Source organism: Podarcis pityusensis (assembly GCF_964106645.2).
Source record: "Podarcis pityusensis genome assembly, chromosome: 5".
Taxonomy (NCBI): domain Eukaryota; kingdom Metazoa; phylum Chordata; class Lepidosauria; order Squamata; family Lacertidae; genus Podarcis; species Podarcis pityusensis.
The window spans coordinates 41,759,990-41,780,255 of NC_138032.1; the positions used below are offsets into that span (position 1 = coordinate 41,759,990).

Genomic DNA, 20,266 nt, shown 5'->3' on the forward strand with positions numbered 1-20,266 from the left:
CAATAGGCGAGTCACCATCTTTTAGCCTCAGCTCTTCACCAGTAACATGGGAATAATAGTGACTTATCCCCTAGAATTGTTATGAGAAGAAACAAGTAAATGATTGTTAACATGCTTTGGAAGTTGAACCATAGAGCAAAGCTCCCAAGAGGTCGCAACAGTGCCTTGCTTCCTGTAGGCCTGCCTGCAGCTTGGAGCCCATTCCTGATAGTAAAAGCCATCCAATTCCAAGGCCGAAAGCTATTTCTTTCACCCAATTGCTTTTTAGTTTAATACAAAACTATTCCTTTTTAACTGTTCTCCTTCTTCAAGAAGATAGTCCAGGCTGTAAAAATGAATAATAAGGTATAACTGCTCTTCGGAGACATGTCTGTAAAAAAAATGATTCTCAGAAGCGGCTGCAGATGTATAACCTCATTAAACTGGGTCAGAGCTTCCAAGGAAAGCAGACTGCACAGAAAGGAGCCACTTGGAGATGTCTGGTGTCATTCTGTAAACCACAAGCCACCTTGGAGACAGCCTCCAGGAAGCCACAGAAAGCGATAAAGGGCTTTCTCACACAGCCAAATCCCCACACACGTCTAATATCTAGTATGATACTCCTTGTAACTAGACAAGTTTGGGCATGTTAGTGAGATGGGGGTAATTTGAATGCTGGGGGGGGAGTGATATCCTCACAATAGGAGAACTAACCTGGGAAAGGATGGAGTGGATCCTCTTTTGCTACTGGGTAATAAAATAAAATTTATAAATAAATAGCAGCTGCTGGCCATTTATAGCACACTGTAGCCTTCCCCAACCTGGGGTCTTCCAGATGTTTTAGATGAGAGGTCTCATCATCCCTGACCATTGGCCAGATAGGCTGGGACTGAAGGGAATTGGGTGTCCAAAACATCTGGAGGGAATCGGGTTGGGGAAGACTGGCATAATGAACCCATCATCTGGACCATTTTGTTACCACCCTTTTCTGAGTTCCCTAGGACAAAGAACTTCAGCAACTATGGGGGTTACTCTCTGGACCTTGGAGTTCTTTGCACTTGAGTTTCAGGCTGGTTTTGTTTCTTCCCAGCCAGGTCTCTAGACAAACTCTATAATTTTGCTGACTGTTCTGGCCTCCACCTCATCTTTGCATTGAACGCACTGCGCCGGAACCCCAACAATTCCTGGAACAGCTCCAATGCCCTCAGCTTGCTCAAGTACAGTGCCAGCAAGAAGTACAACATCTCCTGGGAGTTGGGCAATGGTGAGTGAGGTTTGGAGAGGGGGATTTGGAGAAGGAGGTGGACGGGGAGGAGGATTGGAGAGAAAATAAGCACTGGGGTCACCTTCTAGGTTAGGAAGAATTCTTAAGAACAGCCCAATGGATCAGCCCAATGGCCCATCTAATCTAGCATCCTACTCTCACAGTAGCCAACCAGATGCCTGTGGGAGGCCTGCAGGCTGGAAACGAAGGCAACAGCAGCGTGCCCACTTGCTGTTCCCATCAACAGGTATTCAGCGCCATAATGTCTCCAACAGTGGAGATAGAACATACCCATCATAGCTAGTAGTTGTTGAATGACAGAAGTGGAACACTGCTACTGGGGGTGCTCACTGCAATTGATAGCCATAGGAATTTGCAGGCAAAAAAGAGATTGATATCTTGATGGTACAGGGAAGGAAGGAGCTTGTGTGAGAAAGACGATTTGAAAGTGCTCAGTAAAAACAGGGGACAAATAGTGCAATCCTAAAATGTCTCTCCAGGAGTCCAACTGTGTTGAATATCACTTATTCTGAGGTAAGTGTGCATATGTTTGCACTGTAATGAGCTATCTTCACCAGTCCTTTCTGCATAGGGTCTCCACGCAGGGAGAGGGGAGAGGCGGCAGGGAAGTCAACACCATGTAGGTGCATCAGTGAGATCACTGGGTTTTCTCTGCCAGTGTACCCGCACAGTGCCAACCTCCCCTCCCTCTTTAAGTGGCAGTGACTCCACCTTCTCATGGCCTTCTCCATGGCTTTTACGGGGCACCATCTTCAGAGCAGTCGGGTCAGAGTTGGTGAATGCTTGTTTCTGTTTGCTTCCAGAACCAAATAACTACCGCACCCTGACAGGGCGAGCAGTAAATGGTACTCAGTTGGGCAAAGACTACATGCAGCTGAAGAGCCTGTTGCAGCTGATCCGCACCTACTCCAGAGCCAGCCTGTATGGGCCCAACATTGGGAGGCCTAAGAAGAACGTTGTGGCTCTTCTGGATGGGTGAGTGATTTGATTCATGGCCAACAATGCAGGGACCTATGAAATCTTTCTCATACCAGAGACATCAAACCCATCTCTCAGGTTCAATCACTGCACAACAATGAAAAGCTCTGCAGAGGTGGCTTCTTTGCCCATGATGGTGCAGTAATAGAAAAATCCATGCTTACCCCAGGCATACATCTACGAAAGGCACAGTAGCTGCTCTTTATGTCATATGAAGCAGTGTACTAGCTAAACTGACTGTATGTGCCCTGATTTCTACCTGTATGATGTCCAGAGTGCCAGGGTGCTAGGCAGACCAGGTTCTGGCATTTGAAGGTCCCTGGAGTATTCCATGACGTTTTAGACTTAAGTTGGTAAAATTGTCAGGACAATCAAAGCAAAGTGTCCATGCCTCATTGTTGACCCTCCTATAAGATCTCCTTTGCCACTTCCCTTCCCTATGTTCCAGTACTATTTCACCACTTTCCTGTCAAATTTTTAAGGCATTGGCGGAAGTTTTCATTGGCTGTCCCTTTCAAACACCCAAACCTTTCCTTATTAACAGTTGCTATATAGACTCTTATTCCATCTAAAGAGGAAGAAGCCTTGAGCAACCACGACTTGTATGAGAAAGAGGACATTGCACAGATTGGCCATTGCTTCTGCACCAGCCTTTGATAAAAAACTGGGACAACTGGCAAACACCCCAGAAACAATCTTAATAAACCTCAGAGCTTAGCACACAGCAACATGGTGAAAACTGACCAAGTAAAATGCAAACAAAGAAGACTCAAGTGTGCAAATATCATATCCCTGTCACTGGAGCCCCAGGTAACCTCAGTGGCTAGAAGCACTTTTTACCAGCTGTGACTGGCGACACAGCTACAATCATTTCTGGACCAGCAGAGTTTGATCACATTAGTTCAGCCATTGATGGCTTCAATATTGGATTGCTGCAATGCACTCTTTGTTGGGCTTCCCTTTCTACAGAAGCTACAGTTAGTGCAGAATGCTGCAGCACAGTTGCTGAAAGGAGTGATACCCTGTCAATATATAACACCTCTGCTCAGATATCTGCACAGGTTGCCCATTTGCTATTGGTCCAAGTTCAAGGTGTTACCATTAGTATATAATAGTATATCATTAGTAAAGGTAAAGGGACCCCTGACCATTAAGTCCAGTCGTGACTGACTCTGGGGTTGCGACGCTAATCTCGTTTTATTGGCCGAGGGAGCCAATACAGCTTCCTGGTCATGTGGCCGGCATGACTAAGCCGCTTCTGGCGAACCAGAGCAGTGCACGGAACTGCCGTTTACCTTCCCACCGGAGTGGTACCTATTTATCTACTTGCACTTTGACGTGCTTTTGAACTGCTAGGTTGGCAGGAGCAGGGACCAAGCAATGGGAGCTCACCCTGTCGCGGGGATTCGAACTGCCGACCTTCTGATCGGCAAGTCCTAGGCTCTGTGGTTTAACCCACAGTGCCACCCACGTCCCTAGTATATCATTAGTATATTGTTAATATATAAAACCATTAGCAGCTTGGGACCAGTTTACTTAAGGGTCTTCCTTACCCCATATATGCCCTTTTGACCAGTTTGATCTGCAGAACTAGCACTGTTGCAGATGCCACATAAGACTCATTCCACACAAGTCAGCATACATTTTGGAATTCCCTGTCTATTGACACCAGGCAGCCATCTTGGCTGTACTATTTTCTGCTTTTGTTTTAAACATTTTTGTTTAGGCGGGCCTAAAGTTACACGTGCTTGATTTCATTTTAGCTACTGTTGATTTAAATCATTTTTAAAATATTATTAAATACCTGGCTTAAATTGTTTTTATTGATAATATATATAATACTATATTTTCTGTTTTTCTAAAGTGCTGAGGTTTTTTTTAAAAAACAATAACAATCAAGCAGTATATAAATTTTGTTAAATACATAAAAATAGAAAGGGGGCATATGTGGAGTTGCAGCAAAATAATGTAATATTGGCAGCAGCATTAGCTGTAATTCTGAGGAAGAAAGCATGCTGCCACATCTTCTAGGTAGCAAAGCTGATGAACATTTCTGGCAAAGATGGCAAATAGGCTAGAAGGCAAATTCCACAAGGAAAGGCCAAAAGAACTGGGTTTATTTAGCTTTAAAGACATGTATGTGGAGAGGGTATGGTGAAAATTTTAAAATTGGTTACCGTGTGATCCTATTCATGCTTAGTTTGAGGCAGGGGTAAAGGAGAAATTTGTTGCAGTTTTCATTTAAAAGTGAATTTGTCAAATTTGAACTTTATGAAACAACATGCAAATGGAAACAACACTCATCTGAATTTTTTGATGCAAGTTCTCCAACTATATACTGCATACATTAGGGGAAAGTGTGCATAAACATGCAATTATTAGCAAAAACAATGTACAGAAATTCATTACAGTGGGGAAGATTGCAAAATGTGTGCATTAGTCAAAACTGAATATAAAAATGTATTAGGAGAAATTTGCACTAAGATGCTGATGAATTTTCATGAGAAGTTTAAAAAAAAAAAAGAATTCACAATGTGGAGAACTGAATTTAAGATTGGAAAAATGAAAACTGATGTTGACAGATCCTTCCATCCCTATTTTGAACCTGGGACATTCTCCATATAAGGCACATGTTCTGCCACTGAGCTATGGCCATTCCACACAGTAGCCGTTTTCTTTGGATCTGACATAATTTATGCATTCACTCATTTATTATGGAGAATACAGGCGATGCCATTGCTGAATTGTGACACTCAAGCATTTTCCCTGTTGCCCTTTCATCACTTTAATGACTTGGTGTTGATTTCTCTAACATTGTGTGGAATTGTGCCACTGTCCTCTCTACTGTGGAGCAGGAAAGTACTATTTATTCATATGGCCTGTCCTTTCCCTCAGAGTGTTATCACATCCAATTGCTCTTCCCAGGTAACTATGGGCAATTATAGCTCTGTGAGAGGATTAGTGGTCTCCTAATGGTTCTCAGCACCCTAAACCAACTACAGCCCCCAGAATTCTCTGGTGGAAACCATGTCTGTTTCAAGTGGTATCATAGTGCTTTAAACGTCCAATGTGAATGTGGTCTTGGACTGTCGACCCTTGGGTTTTTCTTTTTCTTTAAAAGACCGACTATCTTCATGTTCAAAGCAAACTGATTCCCTGTGTCTGCCCAGCCAGAATTGTGAATCAGGTTTCCCTGAAATGAATACTAACACAATATTGTACCTGAAATCTTGCTGCGTTTGGGGAAGGAGAGATGCTTTGGGAACTTGGGCTATTTCGTTCCTTTAGTACTGCTGAGCTAGTTGGCTGCAGGGCAGAGAGAAGAATCAGAGACGGACATGTGGTCAGGTGCAAGGGAATTTCCACAGATGGGACAGCCAGCCCCACTTGATGAAGTGTTAATTAGGCTATTCAGGGAACCAGAGCTGCTCAGAACAGTCTGTATCTGTTCCCTACTTTGTGGGGTGGAGGGTCAGGAGTTGTAGCATTTCTCAAGAGTTCCCAAAGAATCAGCGGAGTTGTTAGCAGGGAGACTGAGATGACCTCAGCCTCGGTTCAGCCCCTGTGTGGAACTTGGTTCCTAAACGATGGATGATATTTGGTGAGTAGAATGTGATGTTATATTTGCCTCTCCAGAAATATGAGATAAAAAATTATTTCCCTTCTCAGAAGTGCAATGGTTGCCTTCTGGCATCCTTGTATATAGGAAACTGGTGTCACTCTTTCACTGTGTGCAGCCTTCCTAGGTGTGAATCCAAGATAGAGGATACTAGTTTTCTCTGAAACTATTGCTTTTAAACTTTGTTGTTTAGTCATTTAGTCATGTCCGACTCTTCATGACCCCATGGACCAGAGCATGCCAGGCACTCCTGTCTTCCACTGCCTCCCGCAGTTTGGTCAGACTCATGCTGGTAGCTTCGAGAACACTGTCCAACCATCTCATCCTCTGTCATCCCCTTCTCCTTGTGCCCTCCATCTTTCCCACCATCAGGGTCTTTTCCAGGGAGTCTTCTTTTCTCATGAGGTGGCCAAAGTATTGGAGTCTCAGCTTCAGGATCTGTCCTTCCACTGAGCACTCAGGGCTGATTTCCTTAAGAATGGATAGGTTTGATCTTCTTGCAGTCCGTGGACTCTTGCAGTTCAAGAGTCTCCTCCAGCACCATAATTCATAATTAAGCTAAAACCTCATAATTATATTTCCTTCTCTTACACTGAAGGCCATGTGGCCCTTTCTCTCCAGCTTTCTGGTCTCCAAATTATACTACTACTACTATTAGAAGTAGTAGTAGTAGTTGTTTTTGTTACAGTATTTACATTTATATCCCACCTTTTGAGATGGCAGTATGAATATAAACTCAGCTGGGCAGAGGGAAAGAGAGGGGAAGCATTGGAAGCAGAGCTGAAAGATGTCTTAATAAAGTGCAAGCTTTCCTCACTCAAAGTGAGCCTGGATTCTAGTCTGCATTTGCACTGCTTTTGACAGAAGGCTTTATCAGTGAATCAAATATGGACTGAATCCAATATGGACTGAGTCATCTGTCATGCCCTTTTCCCCAACTTCTGGCAATGACCAGTGTGTGTGTGTGGGGGGGGGAGTTTGCATGTTTAAACCATCAAAAGTTCATGTATGCCACCCCCCCTTTTGGGGTGTGTGTGTGAAGGGGTGGGAAATCTGCTAAAGTGCTCCAAGGAGGGAGGGTGGGGGATCTGTGATGTCAGAAGATAGCAGCCAATCTGTGTTGTGAAAAGCTGGCAATTGCTTCAAACTAGCAAAACTGGTTTTCCTGGACCACAGCCCTGGAGAGGGTTAGGTACGTGTGACGAGAACTTGATGAGTGTGTTCCCAGAGTGCAGCAGTTCCTCTTTTTATGTAAATCCATACACATTCTTTAAAGGGAAGTTATGCCTCAGTTGTCTCACTGAGGCCAAGTGTTCATTGTATATGTATTTTGGCATTTTTGTACTCTTTAGTACTCTCCATTTTGACTGGAATACTTAGCACCTGAATAAAAATTTAAACCAGGCTTTGTGAATGAGATTCTTTAAAAATTCACAGACCCCATATCTTAAGGGAGGAGGCATAGAAAGACATTACACCATATCTTTTGTAAAATAAGATGTGTTTTGTAAAATTTTTTGTAAAATTTTGTAAAATAAGATGTGTTCCAGATTTTTCTGCTTTCTTTTTGTGAGAGGGTTGTGTTTTTTCTGGTAAGGTGAACATAATTTTTTTTCTCCAATGGTTAAAAAATACATGGAAGAATTATGTAAATGATTATTTTGTTTTTATTTAAGTATTCAATAATTCCTCTGCCTCTGCTGAGCAAAATATATAAATTTTTGAGGCAAAATATTGAGTTGGTTGTCGCATAATCTGCTGACTTCCTAGCTGTGAGTCTGACCATATGACCAAAAAACCCTTTGAAGTACCTGGACCAAACACTGGGCCTCCCCAGCAACGGAAACCAGAGTAGTAAAAACACTTTCAAAGTGTGAAACTGTGTGGAAATGTATTAAGAGGCTCTCTTATGCCATAGATATTTGGTCATGCAGTACAGATGTACATATAGAAAAACTGGATTTAATATGGGAACAAATATTGGGTAGTCTTCAACTAACTGTTACTCAGAGTAGACCCATTGAAATTAATGAACCTAACTTAGTCACATTCATTAATTTCAATTAATTTCTACTGAGCAAAAGTTAAAAGTTAAGCAAAAGTTACTACCCACTATGTAGCTCTGAAATAAATGAGTCATCTGTGGAGTGGTAGCAGAACATCATCTATGTATGCTTTCACCATATTACAGTGAATGCTATTGTTACACATGGTATAACATATGAAGCAGCCCTTAGATTCCCATCCAGTGACTGACTGTCACTGTAGATATACAAGTAGGGAAATGGTCTAGGACTTGAGGACCATTCCTTCCCAACTTGTTTGTTCATAACCCACTTACCTGATGCCTAAACTGCACACTCTGTAAACTGGTGTGCTCTTCAAAGTAGATATATGACACACAGGGAGAGAAAACAGATGTGGGTCAGGGGAGAAAGTCACACATCAAAGAAAAACCATCACGTGCCAAAGAAATCTCATGAGGATGTACCAATTATCTCGAGTCTTCATGGAAGAAAGAAGATGTCTCAGAAGAATGGAGAAGGACAGATATATAATGGCTATATTTAAGAAGCAAGAAAGGAGAAATTGAGGAGTTATAGGCCCATTAGTCTGACTTTTATACCCTGGAAGTTATTAGAATGGGTTATAAATCAATCTGTTTTAAGCACCTATGGGAAAACAGGGTAATTGCTAGTAGCTGGCATAGATTTATGAAGACGACAACAGGGAAAGCCAACCTAGCAGACTTTTGGCAGGGATCTGCTCTATTAGATCAGGCTAGAACAGTAGGCATTGTATTTTAGCAAGGCTTTTGATGTCATTTCACATATGCAAAATGGAAATACAAGTAGAAGGAAATATCATCAGGTGGGAATACAAGTTGTTAAACAGTTGAACATTCAGAGTAGATTAATTATTTCAACTAGGGATAGGACAGGTGTTCCAAGGGAATGTTGTGTATATCCAACAATCCCATTTTTTACAGATACTCAGCTGTTAGGGTTGTTGCCATGTGGATGCCAGAGAGGGAGGTATGGAAAATGTAATAGACCTTTTGGATCAGCAGATGACATCTTGCCTATGAACTTGTGTTATCAAGATCTGGCTGGATGAATCATCTGGTCCAGTGTTTGACCAATTGGTTCCAGCTGGATACTTGATATGGCACCAGCTTCACCTTCTGAACATTGTTCCTGCCACTTCTATTTTTCAAAGACTCTTCTAATCTTTGTAAATGAATTATCACCTAGGAGGCTCCCTGTGGGGGTAAGAAATATCACCAGGTGGGGTAGAGATGAAGGGATCAGGGAGGGATTGCACATATCGTGATCCCGTCAACATAGGGAAATCATAAATTGAGAAGTGGTCCTCTAAATATTTCAAAAGCTTGTCTGCTCATGCTGACAAAGACTCGTCCACTAAGAAGTAGATCGCCTTTCCTATTTTGCCACACCCCCTACTTCCATTTTGTTTCCATCAGCCTAAAGGAAACAATGCAGCCTGCCCTTTTCCTTGTTGCTGTGGGCATGTTCGTGGAATTTTTATTTTTTAAAAAAGCTCTTTTGCACAGAACTGCCCTTGCACAAAAGAGCTGTACTGAAAGTAAAAATAAAATTTGCCCTTGTGGGTACAGGAAGTGTGAAAAGAAAAGAGGAGGAAATGAAGTGGTAGCCTTTTATACCAGCAACTCCAAATCCTTGCCTCACTTGGAGTGACACATTTATTATTATTATTATTATTATTATTATTATTATTATTATTGTTCTTGACTGCTCCTTTGTGCAGATCTCATTTTCTGGTAAGCTTGATATTTCAAAAACGAAATAAAAAAGTGTGCCTGGACAGGTAAACAAGTGCCTGTGTGCGTACCCACAATGGACCTTAGGTCCACAGCATTCATATATCCAATCAAGGACAATCCACTAGTGTGGACTGGAAACATGGAGATAGATTTTAAAGTTGAAAGTGCTCTGGTTTGGATATGAAGGTGCATAAATGTGCACATAGAATGTCTTAGTGTGGACACGATGCTTACCAAATTTGTACTCAGAAGCTTCGCAGGACAGAGATAGCATGTAAGGCAATCATGATAACTTGGACAGCTGGATGGGCAACAAATGAAATTCAGCAAAAGGAAATGGAAACTATTAACAATCAGAAAAGATGAAAGAAGTGCTAAATATGCACATATTGGGCAGAGGTATTGCTCTTTTAACAAGATTAGCCGTGCAATGGTACTCCAAATTAGGAGAAAGCTAGCCTTGGTTTCATTAGCACAGACAACCTATCTAAAACAGTGGGAGTAACAGGACCATGGTACTTGGCTCTGCTTTGGCCTCAGTAAAGAATACTGTAGATTGTTTGGGGCATCAAATATAGAGGGACATAATATAATTCACAGGAGAGCTAAATATGATGGTCTGTATGGAAGAGATAAGAAACCCCCCACAATCCTGACGGCATTAACCTTAAGAAAAAGGACATTCCTGTTGAACTATACACACATTGATGGAAATGAATGAAGTCAACCACAAGATGTGAATGATAAATACAGTAGCCTTACCTACCAGATTATAGATTTTTTTATAATGTATCATGAAATTATTTATAGCATATGTACACAATGGTACAGATGGTGTACACTCTGTTTAAAAGCACCGCAACCAAAGAAATACAAATAGAAAATAAAACACGCTCCTCCCCTGGCTTTGAAAGAAAGAGGAAAGAACCACAGGGAGATGAGCTACATATAAATGTTATTAGTTGGGGCTGAACTTCTCCATGTCTTTAATTTAGTAGCACATATCATTTCACAGGACTACAAATTAACATTTCATTCCATGTGGATGGGCATGGGGAGAACAGAATGTATAAATCACCACTAGAGCACACTGACTGCCCATTACTCTGCCCATCTTTGCTATTTATGTACACAGCGAGGAACTGAGAATTACATTAAATGTGCATATTTTTCTAGATAATGTTGAGACTGCTCAAACAAATACAGTGGTGCCCCGCAAGACGAATGCCTCGCAAGACGGAATACTCGCTAGACGAAAGAGTTTTCCGTTTTGGAGGTGCTTCGCAAAACGAATCTCCTATGGGCTTGCTTCGCAGACGAAAATGTCTTGCGAGTTCCTGCAGGTTTTTTTTCCTCCCCCCCCCCTTTTTCTAAGCCGCTAAGCCGCTTATCCGCTTATCCACTAAGCCGATAAGCAGCTAAAAGCCGCTAAAAGCTGCTAATAGCGCTAATCCGCTAATCCGTCAATGGGCTTGCTTCGCAAGACGAAAAAACCGCTAGACGAAGAGACTCACAGAACGGATTCTTTTCGTCTTGCGAGGCACCATTGTAACTATTCTGGCTGCCTTCCTGACAGTAATGAAGGAGATGAGTCAAATATCAGTTCTATGGGGCTCTAGATCATGGTGAGCCAATGTGGTGCCTTCCAGATGTCATTCAGCTCTCATAACCCCAGCCAGCATGGTCAGTGCTCAGGGATGATGGGAGTTGGAGGGCACCATGTTGGCTACCCCTACACTTGATGGTAGAAGAGATGGAGATGCCTGTATTCCAGTTCTCCTATGCTACCTGAAAAAATCATAGCATCCGAACTATCTGTGTTGTGAGCATCTTGCACACACAATGAACTTAAGTGGAGCCCTAGAACCTGAAAGACTTTTTTTTCCATATTCTCAACCAAACTGACACACATACTCACAAACAAGCAAGCAAGCAAGCAAGCAAGCAAACAAACAAACAAACAAACAAACAGACTGCTGTCTGTCGTGTGTGTGTGTGTGTGCATAGCATGTTTCAAGTCACAGAGCCACAACATATGATACGAGACATGGTATTACCCCCACCCACCCAATGTGTTGCATCTTGCCCTTGTTCTTTTTACATGGCTGTCATGGCTATGGAGAAGATTTGAAAATGTATACACAGAAAAACCAAAAGGAGCTTTTGGGGGAAGGGAACATCCTATTGTCTTCCCATATCTTATTACCCCTGTTCCAAATTTCTCCTGATTTTTTGGGGCTTCTGTTGCCCCAGTTTTTGCTAAACCAAAACACTGCAGTCAAAATAATCATGCAAATTTGAATAAGTCAGTCTCAGCAATGTGTGGTGGTTTCTGCCATGCAAAACTGTCAAAGTTGCAAGAGGTCTACCAAATTCTGACTTTCCTTATTGTCATGTACAACTTTATGATGTGCTGCTTGCTGCAAACCATACTGCATGCATCATAAAGCCTTGGAAATTTGCTTTCTAAGATAACATAGCATGGTTTTTGATATGCATGCTGGGTGCGCAACACCAAACTACAAGGAAAGAAATGTTTTTTGGTTCTTGGAGATGCCGGGAGCACACTTTAAGCTTCCTTGCCTTTCAGAGTTTTTGGGGTGCAGGCACTCTAGGAGATTCATTCTTGGATCCTTCTGATTCTCCCTATTCCCTAGGGAGTCAGTTCTTGGAGCAACTGCGGTACCAAAGGGCTAATCTGAAGCTATTGCAGTAGTATCATAGCACCCTGAGAACCTTCACCAACCCCTTCAGAGAGTTTCATTAATGGGTCCAGTTTAGCTAAGGTTCTCCTTTCCAAAAATAATCTTCTTTCCAATCAGAACTGGAGTAAATAAGAGTATGGGTTTTGCTATATCCAACTATTACTTTAAATTGACAAAAGCCTACTGATTCAATGTTGATGTGATATTGCATAGCAGAAGAACAGTATGTCATACTTGGACTTCTTGGGAATGTTAGTGGCCTGTACTGATGTGAGCTGTGAGTACATGTATGTATGTATGTATGTGTGTGTGTGTGTACCACTCTCATTTCCAGAAGCTCACATATTTTCTGTATCTCACAGGTTCATGAAGGTGGCAGGGAACACAGTGGATGCTGTTACCTGGCAACAGTAGGTATTTTTCCCTTTCCCTTTCCAATATTTCTAAACATGCATTAATTTGGGCAGAAGTCAAGAACTGAGCCAGACATCGATAGGACACTATCTTCAGACAAAGAACACAGAGAGAGACTTCTAAGACTACCTTTCCCATTCTATTTTCTTGAGTTCACTCTGTTGGCTAAGGAGAAACTTTTCTAGTTATATGGACGGGCTAAACTCTTGCAGACAGCAGAACTTTGAGAAGAATACCAGCTATGTAGCAAGGAATTCTTCCACTCATGTTGGTTTTGGTGTCAGAGGCTTCCCTAGTGTGAAGCTCAGGGTAGGCTAAAAATAAATCCTATAAGATAAGCCTTGCACATTTCAGTATCAATGCAAGAAGATATTCAGAGAAAAGGATGCTGCACACCAGTGCCCTGTGTGTGGTAGAGGGATGATGTCCTCACAGAAACCTACTGTGCGATGAGTATTTCAAAGGGCAGAACTTGTCTGCTAGCACTGTTCTTTCCTCACTAGTGTGAGAAACTGGCAGTCACAGGACAAGCTGATTGTGAATATACAGGGCTGTTTTCAACTAACTTTTACTCAGAGTAGACCCACTGAAATTAACAGACCTAGTCATAGGCATTAAATCCAACAAGTCTACTCTGAGTAAAGTGTGGGTTGAGTCACAGAGAGGTACTTTTATTGACATTTCTGCCTTTTGTGCCATTTACCTTAGCAACCAGGTCTGTCTACTCTATGGGGTCATGTGATAGCTTTAGAAAGAAACATGTGCAGAATTTACCTAGCCTGAATGGGATATTGTCCTGGTTTAACCATGTTGCTGAAAACGACCTGATCAGGACCAAGAGCCACTTTTAGAAATGGTGGGCATAGAATTCTTGCTGTGGCAAAAAATGGGATGTGATCCACAGGCAGTTCTCTTAATGAAGAGTTTGCTCAGGTTAGTGTGACTGGTGTTCCTGCTGCCTAACAACATAGCCTGAGAGCAAGCATGGATTGAATGCCAAGTAATGACAGTCCCTTTTCCTTAGAAAGTTGTTGATGCTCTGTTGTATTTGTTGGCATCTTCAGAATGATGCTGTGCCAAATTGGTATTGGCTTGTACAGACATTTTTGCCAAAATAAATTTCTGGCTTTCCAGGATTCCATGGGGTTGATCCACTAGTGGTGCTGAAACTAATCCCTTGTTCCAGAGATTGACTGTCAGTAATCTCTAGGCTAGGGGTGTCTAACCGGTGGCTTTCTGGATGCTGTTGGACTCCAGCTCCCATCAGTCTCAGTCAGCATGGTCAATAGGCCCCACAGGAGGAAGAGAGCTCTCTCACTCAAACATTGTGATTTTGACTGAACAAAGGCAGGATGTGTGTTAGCCTTTCTCTAGTGATTGACAGAAAGTGAAGCTTTATAGAATCAGATAGAAAGAAGGGCCCTCAAAACTTGTCAAGATTTACACTTAGGCAAGATATTATATTATGCAAGACCCCTTTATGGTGCTTTAATGCCTTCAGCTACACGGAAGCACCATTAGTTTTGCTTTCTGAAGGAAGTTCTGTGGTGCATGCAAAAGTGTTTCCCAGGTTATAGCCACAGAATTGCACTTACAGAGAACTCTGTGTTATTTGGAATAACATGGGTTCATGATTCCAGACTATACCTGCTTCATTTGTGTGTGAAACTCCATGATAATCGTGTTGGAAACAATTATGCATACCATATAGCACTCCATTCATTCTTGGACTCCAGACACCAGTGAAGCGTCTTTTCTAAATTTACAGAGATTCAGGAGTGCTGCGCTGATCACTCTCCCAGGCACAGTGGCTACATAATGACTATCTTACCTGTGCATGAGATCTGTTGCTATCACTCATTGAGTGCCGTGGGGTTGATGACAGAACTTTTGCAATGTATTTGTTCATGAATCAGAGCCTTGGTTCATATACACTGATGTAAGCACATATGGTATTGTAACATACCAGTGGAACAAATGAAACATTTGTTGTAAGAATGCATTGAGTATTTTGCTGCAGAAGGATTCACTCTACAGGAGATGCCCTTAAGACTGAAATGGAGGAAAGGAATTCAAAGTGGAAAATGTGCAATATCCTATAGAGTGTGTCTACTCATCTGGGTGGTTAGTGTCCATCTCTCTATCACGAAGGACAAAGCCCATCAATGTGGGTCACACATTCCCTCCCCCCCAATCTAACATGAACTGTGAGAAAATCAGCACTTTTAGATAGCAGCAATGGCATGAGTTTAATTACAGAATGTTGTACTAATGCTGGGCTTGATTCTTTGCTACTTGTTCCATACCTTGATTCCATGAAATAGATAGCCTTTTCAGGGGGAAGTTCTGGGAAAACTTCACCCACACACCCTTTCCCCATCAAATAAGCTCCTGCTTTTTCTGGGGAAACTTCATCTGCCCTCCCCTTTCCCTGTAAAGAGCGCCTGCTGCCATCCTTGCTGTAGTTGCTTTGTAGGGGAAAGGTTAGTTGCTAAAAAAGTAGTGTGTGTGCCCCAGCACTGGAGCAAAACAGCAGGCACAATGAATTTTCACTGAAACTGGACAGCATCGGAGGTGAGAGATATGTTGTAGGGAATCGTGTGAATTTGTTTTAGAAGTGATCAAAGCAGATTGGTAGACAGGCAATTCAAAGGGGTGGGGCTCACAAACACCACCATCCACATCACAGACCAATCGCCCCAGAGTCAGACTTCAAACACTTGCAGAGTACAGTTGAAAGAGAATTTCCAGAAGTGGCTAAAATCAAAACTGTAAGAGTCCGGGATCACACCTGAAAAAAGGAAATAGCTTCTGACAAACAAGCAGAGGGCTTTCTCGGTAGTGGCGCCCGCTCTGTGGAATGCCCTCCCATCAGATGTCAAAGAAATAAACAACTACCTGACTTTTAGAACACATCTGAAGGCAACCCTGTTTAGGGTAGTTTTTAATGTTTGATGTTTATCGTGTTTTTAGTATTTTGTTGGGAGCTGCACAGAGTGGCTGGAAAACCCAGGCAGATGGGCAGGTTATATACATAATAATATATCACCATCATCATCAGCCAGATTTTCAGGAATTGAGAGGGAGCAAATGGTGGCAATACCAGAGACGGAGGAAGTACTTTGTGCAGGAAACCTGTGCCTTGCTGAATAGCTGCAGGGGGAAGGTGCCAGCTTCCCCTTTCCCAGCTAGTGAGAAAAAACCGGGAGGTGGGATGAAGAGAGGAGGTGGTGGGGCTCTAATTCCAAGCAGACCTTCCTGGAGCAGGAATGGATTTGGAAATTCCTGAGTGTTGGGAAATGGCTTTAATGCAATTAACTGAAATAAAAGGAGGGGGTCAGATAATGGGGCAAAGGTTCCTCTACCATAAAGAGGAGTAAAACAAAAACAGCTGTTCTGAAGCCCTCAAACTCTGCTCATTAAATCCCATCTGAGGCTAATGGTTTGGGCCGTTAATTGTGGGTGGTGTCTTTAAAAGATACTGATGCTTTCATAGTTTTGCTTAGTGTAAGAGGCAGCTGGCATCCCAACTCCCCAGAAATGGCTTGCATAGGCAGCAAGCACAGTGCAGACAGTGATGTGGTGCTGAATTGCATGATTAGATATGTAATAGACATTTCTTGTCCATGATTCAGCTTGGGCTTTTGCTGCTGAAGTTAACATGTTGATGGGGAGAGGAAAAGAACCCTTCCAGTCTTCTTTAAGTTCCTGAACTGGAGAGCTGCCAGCAGAGCAAATGTATTGTTACATACCACTCAAATCTCCATGAATGGTGTGAGATTCTAAGGGATGCAGATGCACTAACCAGGGTCTATGTTTCCTTTTGGGACAATGTGTCACAACAGAGACTGTGGTATCTTTATGATATATGAAAAGAATGTTTTTTTCTGCTACCACTGAAGCTGATATTATTTTGCTCAGAAGCCTGATTGAGCTTCAGACTACTGCTCTTGGGAAGGAGTGCGGTCTGTTGGGCCTATGCCAAACTTTAAACAACTTCTTCATTAATTTCCTAACCCCAAACCTCACAGTAACGATACCATTCAGTTGTAGGGCTCAACTCCTGCCATATTTGTCCAAACAGCATTCCCCACTATGCTTCCAGATGTGCTAGCAAACATTTTAAGTCAAACATGCTGTGCAGTCCCTTTGTTTTAATCCAAGGGATGTGCTGACATGTAACACTAAGGCAAGGTGTGCGACTTGTTTATCCATAATGTGCACTAGCACTCCTGTTTTGCTCTTCCCAGCTGGGGAAAGCAAACCACAACCCTTGACTTTAGCATTATGTCCAAACCAGTGTGCATTATTTGTTCCTCTCCAAACTAACCATGCTGCGAAGCCAAGGTTTATTATTCTTGTCTTGCCGACTGTGGTTTGTTTGGGAGCGATGTACTAGGAGGAGCACTTGCTAGGATGACATCATGCCAAGCCAGAACTTGTGGTTTGTTCCTCCCAGCTGGATGAAGGGAGGAGCAAAGCAGGAATGCTTGAACTGTATGCATCAGCATACTACTTGTGCATATTATGGTTCAAAAAACCAACACACATCTTGGCTTAGCATTACATGTGAACGTGTTCAGTGGTTCAAACTTTTCACAACAGACTTCCCTTGAAACACATGCAGAGGAGCCACACAGTTTCAGCATGACAGCAGGTGCTAATCTTGTAGCATTAAGAAAGGTCTAGGACCCACCCACCCCCTTCTCAGCAGGAAAGGTCTGTTTTGCCTGTCTCAAAAGCCCAAGGACGTTTTTTATGCATCATGCAGAAAAGGGAATGCTCCAATAAAAGTAAACGGGAGTGTTGGAAACAACTGATTGCCATTGGGCAGCTACCTACCAGACCTAGTGGAGCAGCCAAGAGAATCACCAGATGTGGGGTCACTTTGCTCTGGTGTTCTCCCTATCCTTGCAAAGAAGCTGGAGACACTTAAGCAATGCAATAGTAAAAACACTGATAAAGTTCTGTCCCATCTTGCCTGCCTGGTGACCAGTCTCTCATGTTTGGAAAGAAAACTCCCAAGTGTGTCTTATAACCAGCATATCCTTGCCTGTCATTTTCTGATCTTATGTGAAACTTTCTAACCCAAGTCTAAATCCATCCAGTACTTTTTCAGAAAAGATCCTCTGCTGACATTATCCTTCAGCTTACACTGTTGCCTCTGCAATAAATCTAGTCCCATTTACCCTCTCTTTTCATTCATGCATTGGATTTGTTATACCTATATATTGCACTCTTTCATGGGGAAACTCAGCGTGGCTAATGGAGGGTGGTAATGGCGTGGTCAGTGTATGGTTTCTGAAACATTGGTCCAGCTATCTCTTTACAGGATCTGGTGATGGTAAGAGCATAAAAAGAACTCCACTGGATCAAATCAACTATCCATCTAGTTGAGCACCCTTTCCCCCACAGTGACCAACCACATGCCTTTGGGACACCTACAAATGCATGAACACAATAACCCTTCCCTGTTATTGCGCCCCAGAAACTGGTGCTGAGGGACACACGGCCTCTCAAATCTGGTGAAGAATTGTGCATTTCCTGTTCTTTCATGTGTCAGAAAGAACAGGGTGGTGAGGTTAGTTGTAGCAGTGTATTCATACTTGGTCAATCAATTAATATGCACAATGTGAGCAGAAGGGCCTGACTGGATGGGCAAGCTCACGGTTGGGAACCTTAATAATATTTTTCTCTTTATTTTGCACCAGATGTGGTGGCAGGCACTGTGCGGAACATAGAAATGTGTTTCTGCCCAGAGGGCTTGCTGTCTTCATTAGATGGACAAGTTAGTAGGAAGAAGAGATCAGGGACTAATTGCACAATTACTTGTGCAAATGGAAGTGGAGGTGCAGGCAAAGACTTTGCTGATGATATGGATTATGGAAGGGCTTTTAGAAGAGAGGGAAATTGTGGGGAGGGTCCTCTGGGCACAGGGAGCATCCTGTGGCAGAAGGCACAGAGAAGAGAGTGGTAGAAGAAACAAAGGTCAGTAAGAGCAACTCATCTTATGCAGAACAGAGAGCAACCTTTGGGGAACCCCGAATGTGGGCATCAGAGGCGCGGTCCTTAGCCAGGGTGAGGGAGAGCACATAACTGCAGCCCCTCTCTGACTGTTGCCTTCTCATTTTCATTCCAGTTACTACCTTGATGGCCGAGTGGCCAAGGTGACGGACTTCCTGAAAACGCGCCTGTTAGACACACTCTCTGACCAGATCAGGAAAATCCAGAAAGTGCGTGAGTGAGCTGGGGCAAGAGGGCAGCATGTCTCCAAGGGTGGGGAGCTTTCTCCTGGGCTCACTCTGCCCAGTGCTAGACGCACCTAGCAGGGGTTTCAGTTGGGACCAACCTTGCTACTTATGGGCCCTGCAGGATCCCAGCTTTCAAGTCAGGCTAAGCAAAGCTGGGAGAGTAGGTATGAAGATATCCAAGATATGCCCCATAGACAGGCTCTGTCCCTATGGGAGCATTGGGAATGGCTACTTTGGAGTCAGTCAAGCTGTAGTAGTATCAGAACTTCTGGTAGATTATGGCAGTAAATGTACTATAGTCTCAACAAGATAGGAATTGAGGGTGAGGCAATAGACCTTTGGAAATTAAAATGAAAAGTAAGATGGAAATATGGCTCTTCCTTATGGAATGCACCTTGCTTAGCTATGAGGCTTCCTGGCAGGAATGTTTGATCCATTGTTGACTAGAATGGTCGACTCATCAAAACAAACATGATTTATCAGAAAGGACTTTTTAAATCTTAATTTGGGGTCGGATTTTCATCTGGGCTATCAGGCTGATCCTAATAGGGGACCAATCATTCTGTTAGAGAACCCAACACAAATATTAGGTGAAGTGCCACTAATTAAAGTTATGAGCCCCTTTCTATGCTCTTGCCTTGTTTTATTGCTACAAGATGCTGCCTTCAGGTAATGAAGCCAGGTCTGGCAAGTGGCCAGATCTCCTAGGCACTCTGACAGGTCTCCTGTGCAAAGGCAGAAGGAGATGCAAGCTGGCATCCTCAGTCCTTGTTGTCACTGATGTGCTTTTGTTTGCTGGCGCCGTCTTGTCCTGGGCATGTCTGTGCTGCCAAGGTTTGTCTTGTGTTACGATGGCATTTCCCAGGCCGGTACCTCTGATGCCATGCTCATATCTCCATTTCACCACTTCAGATGCTCAGCAAAGTACCACTGCCCAATTTGGTCTTAGAATCAAGGCCTTGTGAGAAAGTTTTGGCTGCCCCAAAACTAGCAAGTTCGTTGCCACCCTGTGCCCAGGACTATTATTACTCTCATTATGCAATCTGGCATGGTTGTGACGTGAGATTGCTTCATAGTTGCCACCGCCATAGTTCCTATTCTCAGTTTCTCAGGAACGGTTTAGAGTCTGAAATCCTGTCCTGGCTTATGGAGGAGTTAGACCTTGTGCACCCATGTAGATTGACCATCTGAGCACTAATCTGACCATCTGAGAGAGCCAGTGTGGTGTAG

The 20,266-nt window shown here is 42.9% G+C and overlaps 1 protein-coding gene across 1 annotated transcript in view; it reads left to right on the top strand.

Moving 5' to 3' along the window:
* The window catches only part of HPSE2 (heparanase 2 (inactive)), a 119,608-nt gene that overhangs the window by 82,452 nt on the left and 16,890 nt on the right, over positions 1 to 20,266 (top strand). The window contains exons 4-7 of the mRNA XM_081008429.1: positions 1,070 to 1,243; positions 2,068 to 2,239; positions 12,734 to 12,781; positions 18,925 to 19,018. Of these exons, the coding sequence (XP_080864555.1) occupies positions 1,070 to 1,243; positions 2,068 to 2,239; positions 12,734 to 12,781; positions 18,925 to 19,018 (488 nt within the window). The remainder of the gene's footprint in view (positions 1 to 1,069; positions 1,244 to 2,067; positions 2,240 to 12,733; positions 12,782 to 18,924; positions 19,019 to 20,266) is intronic.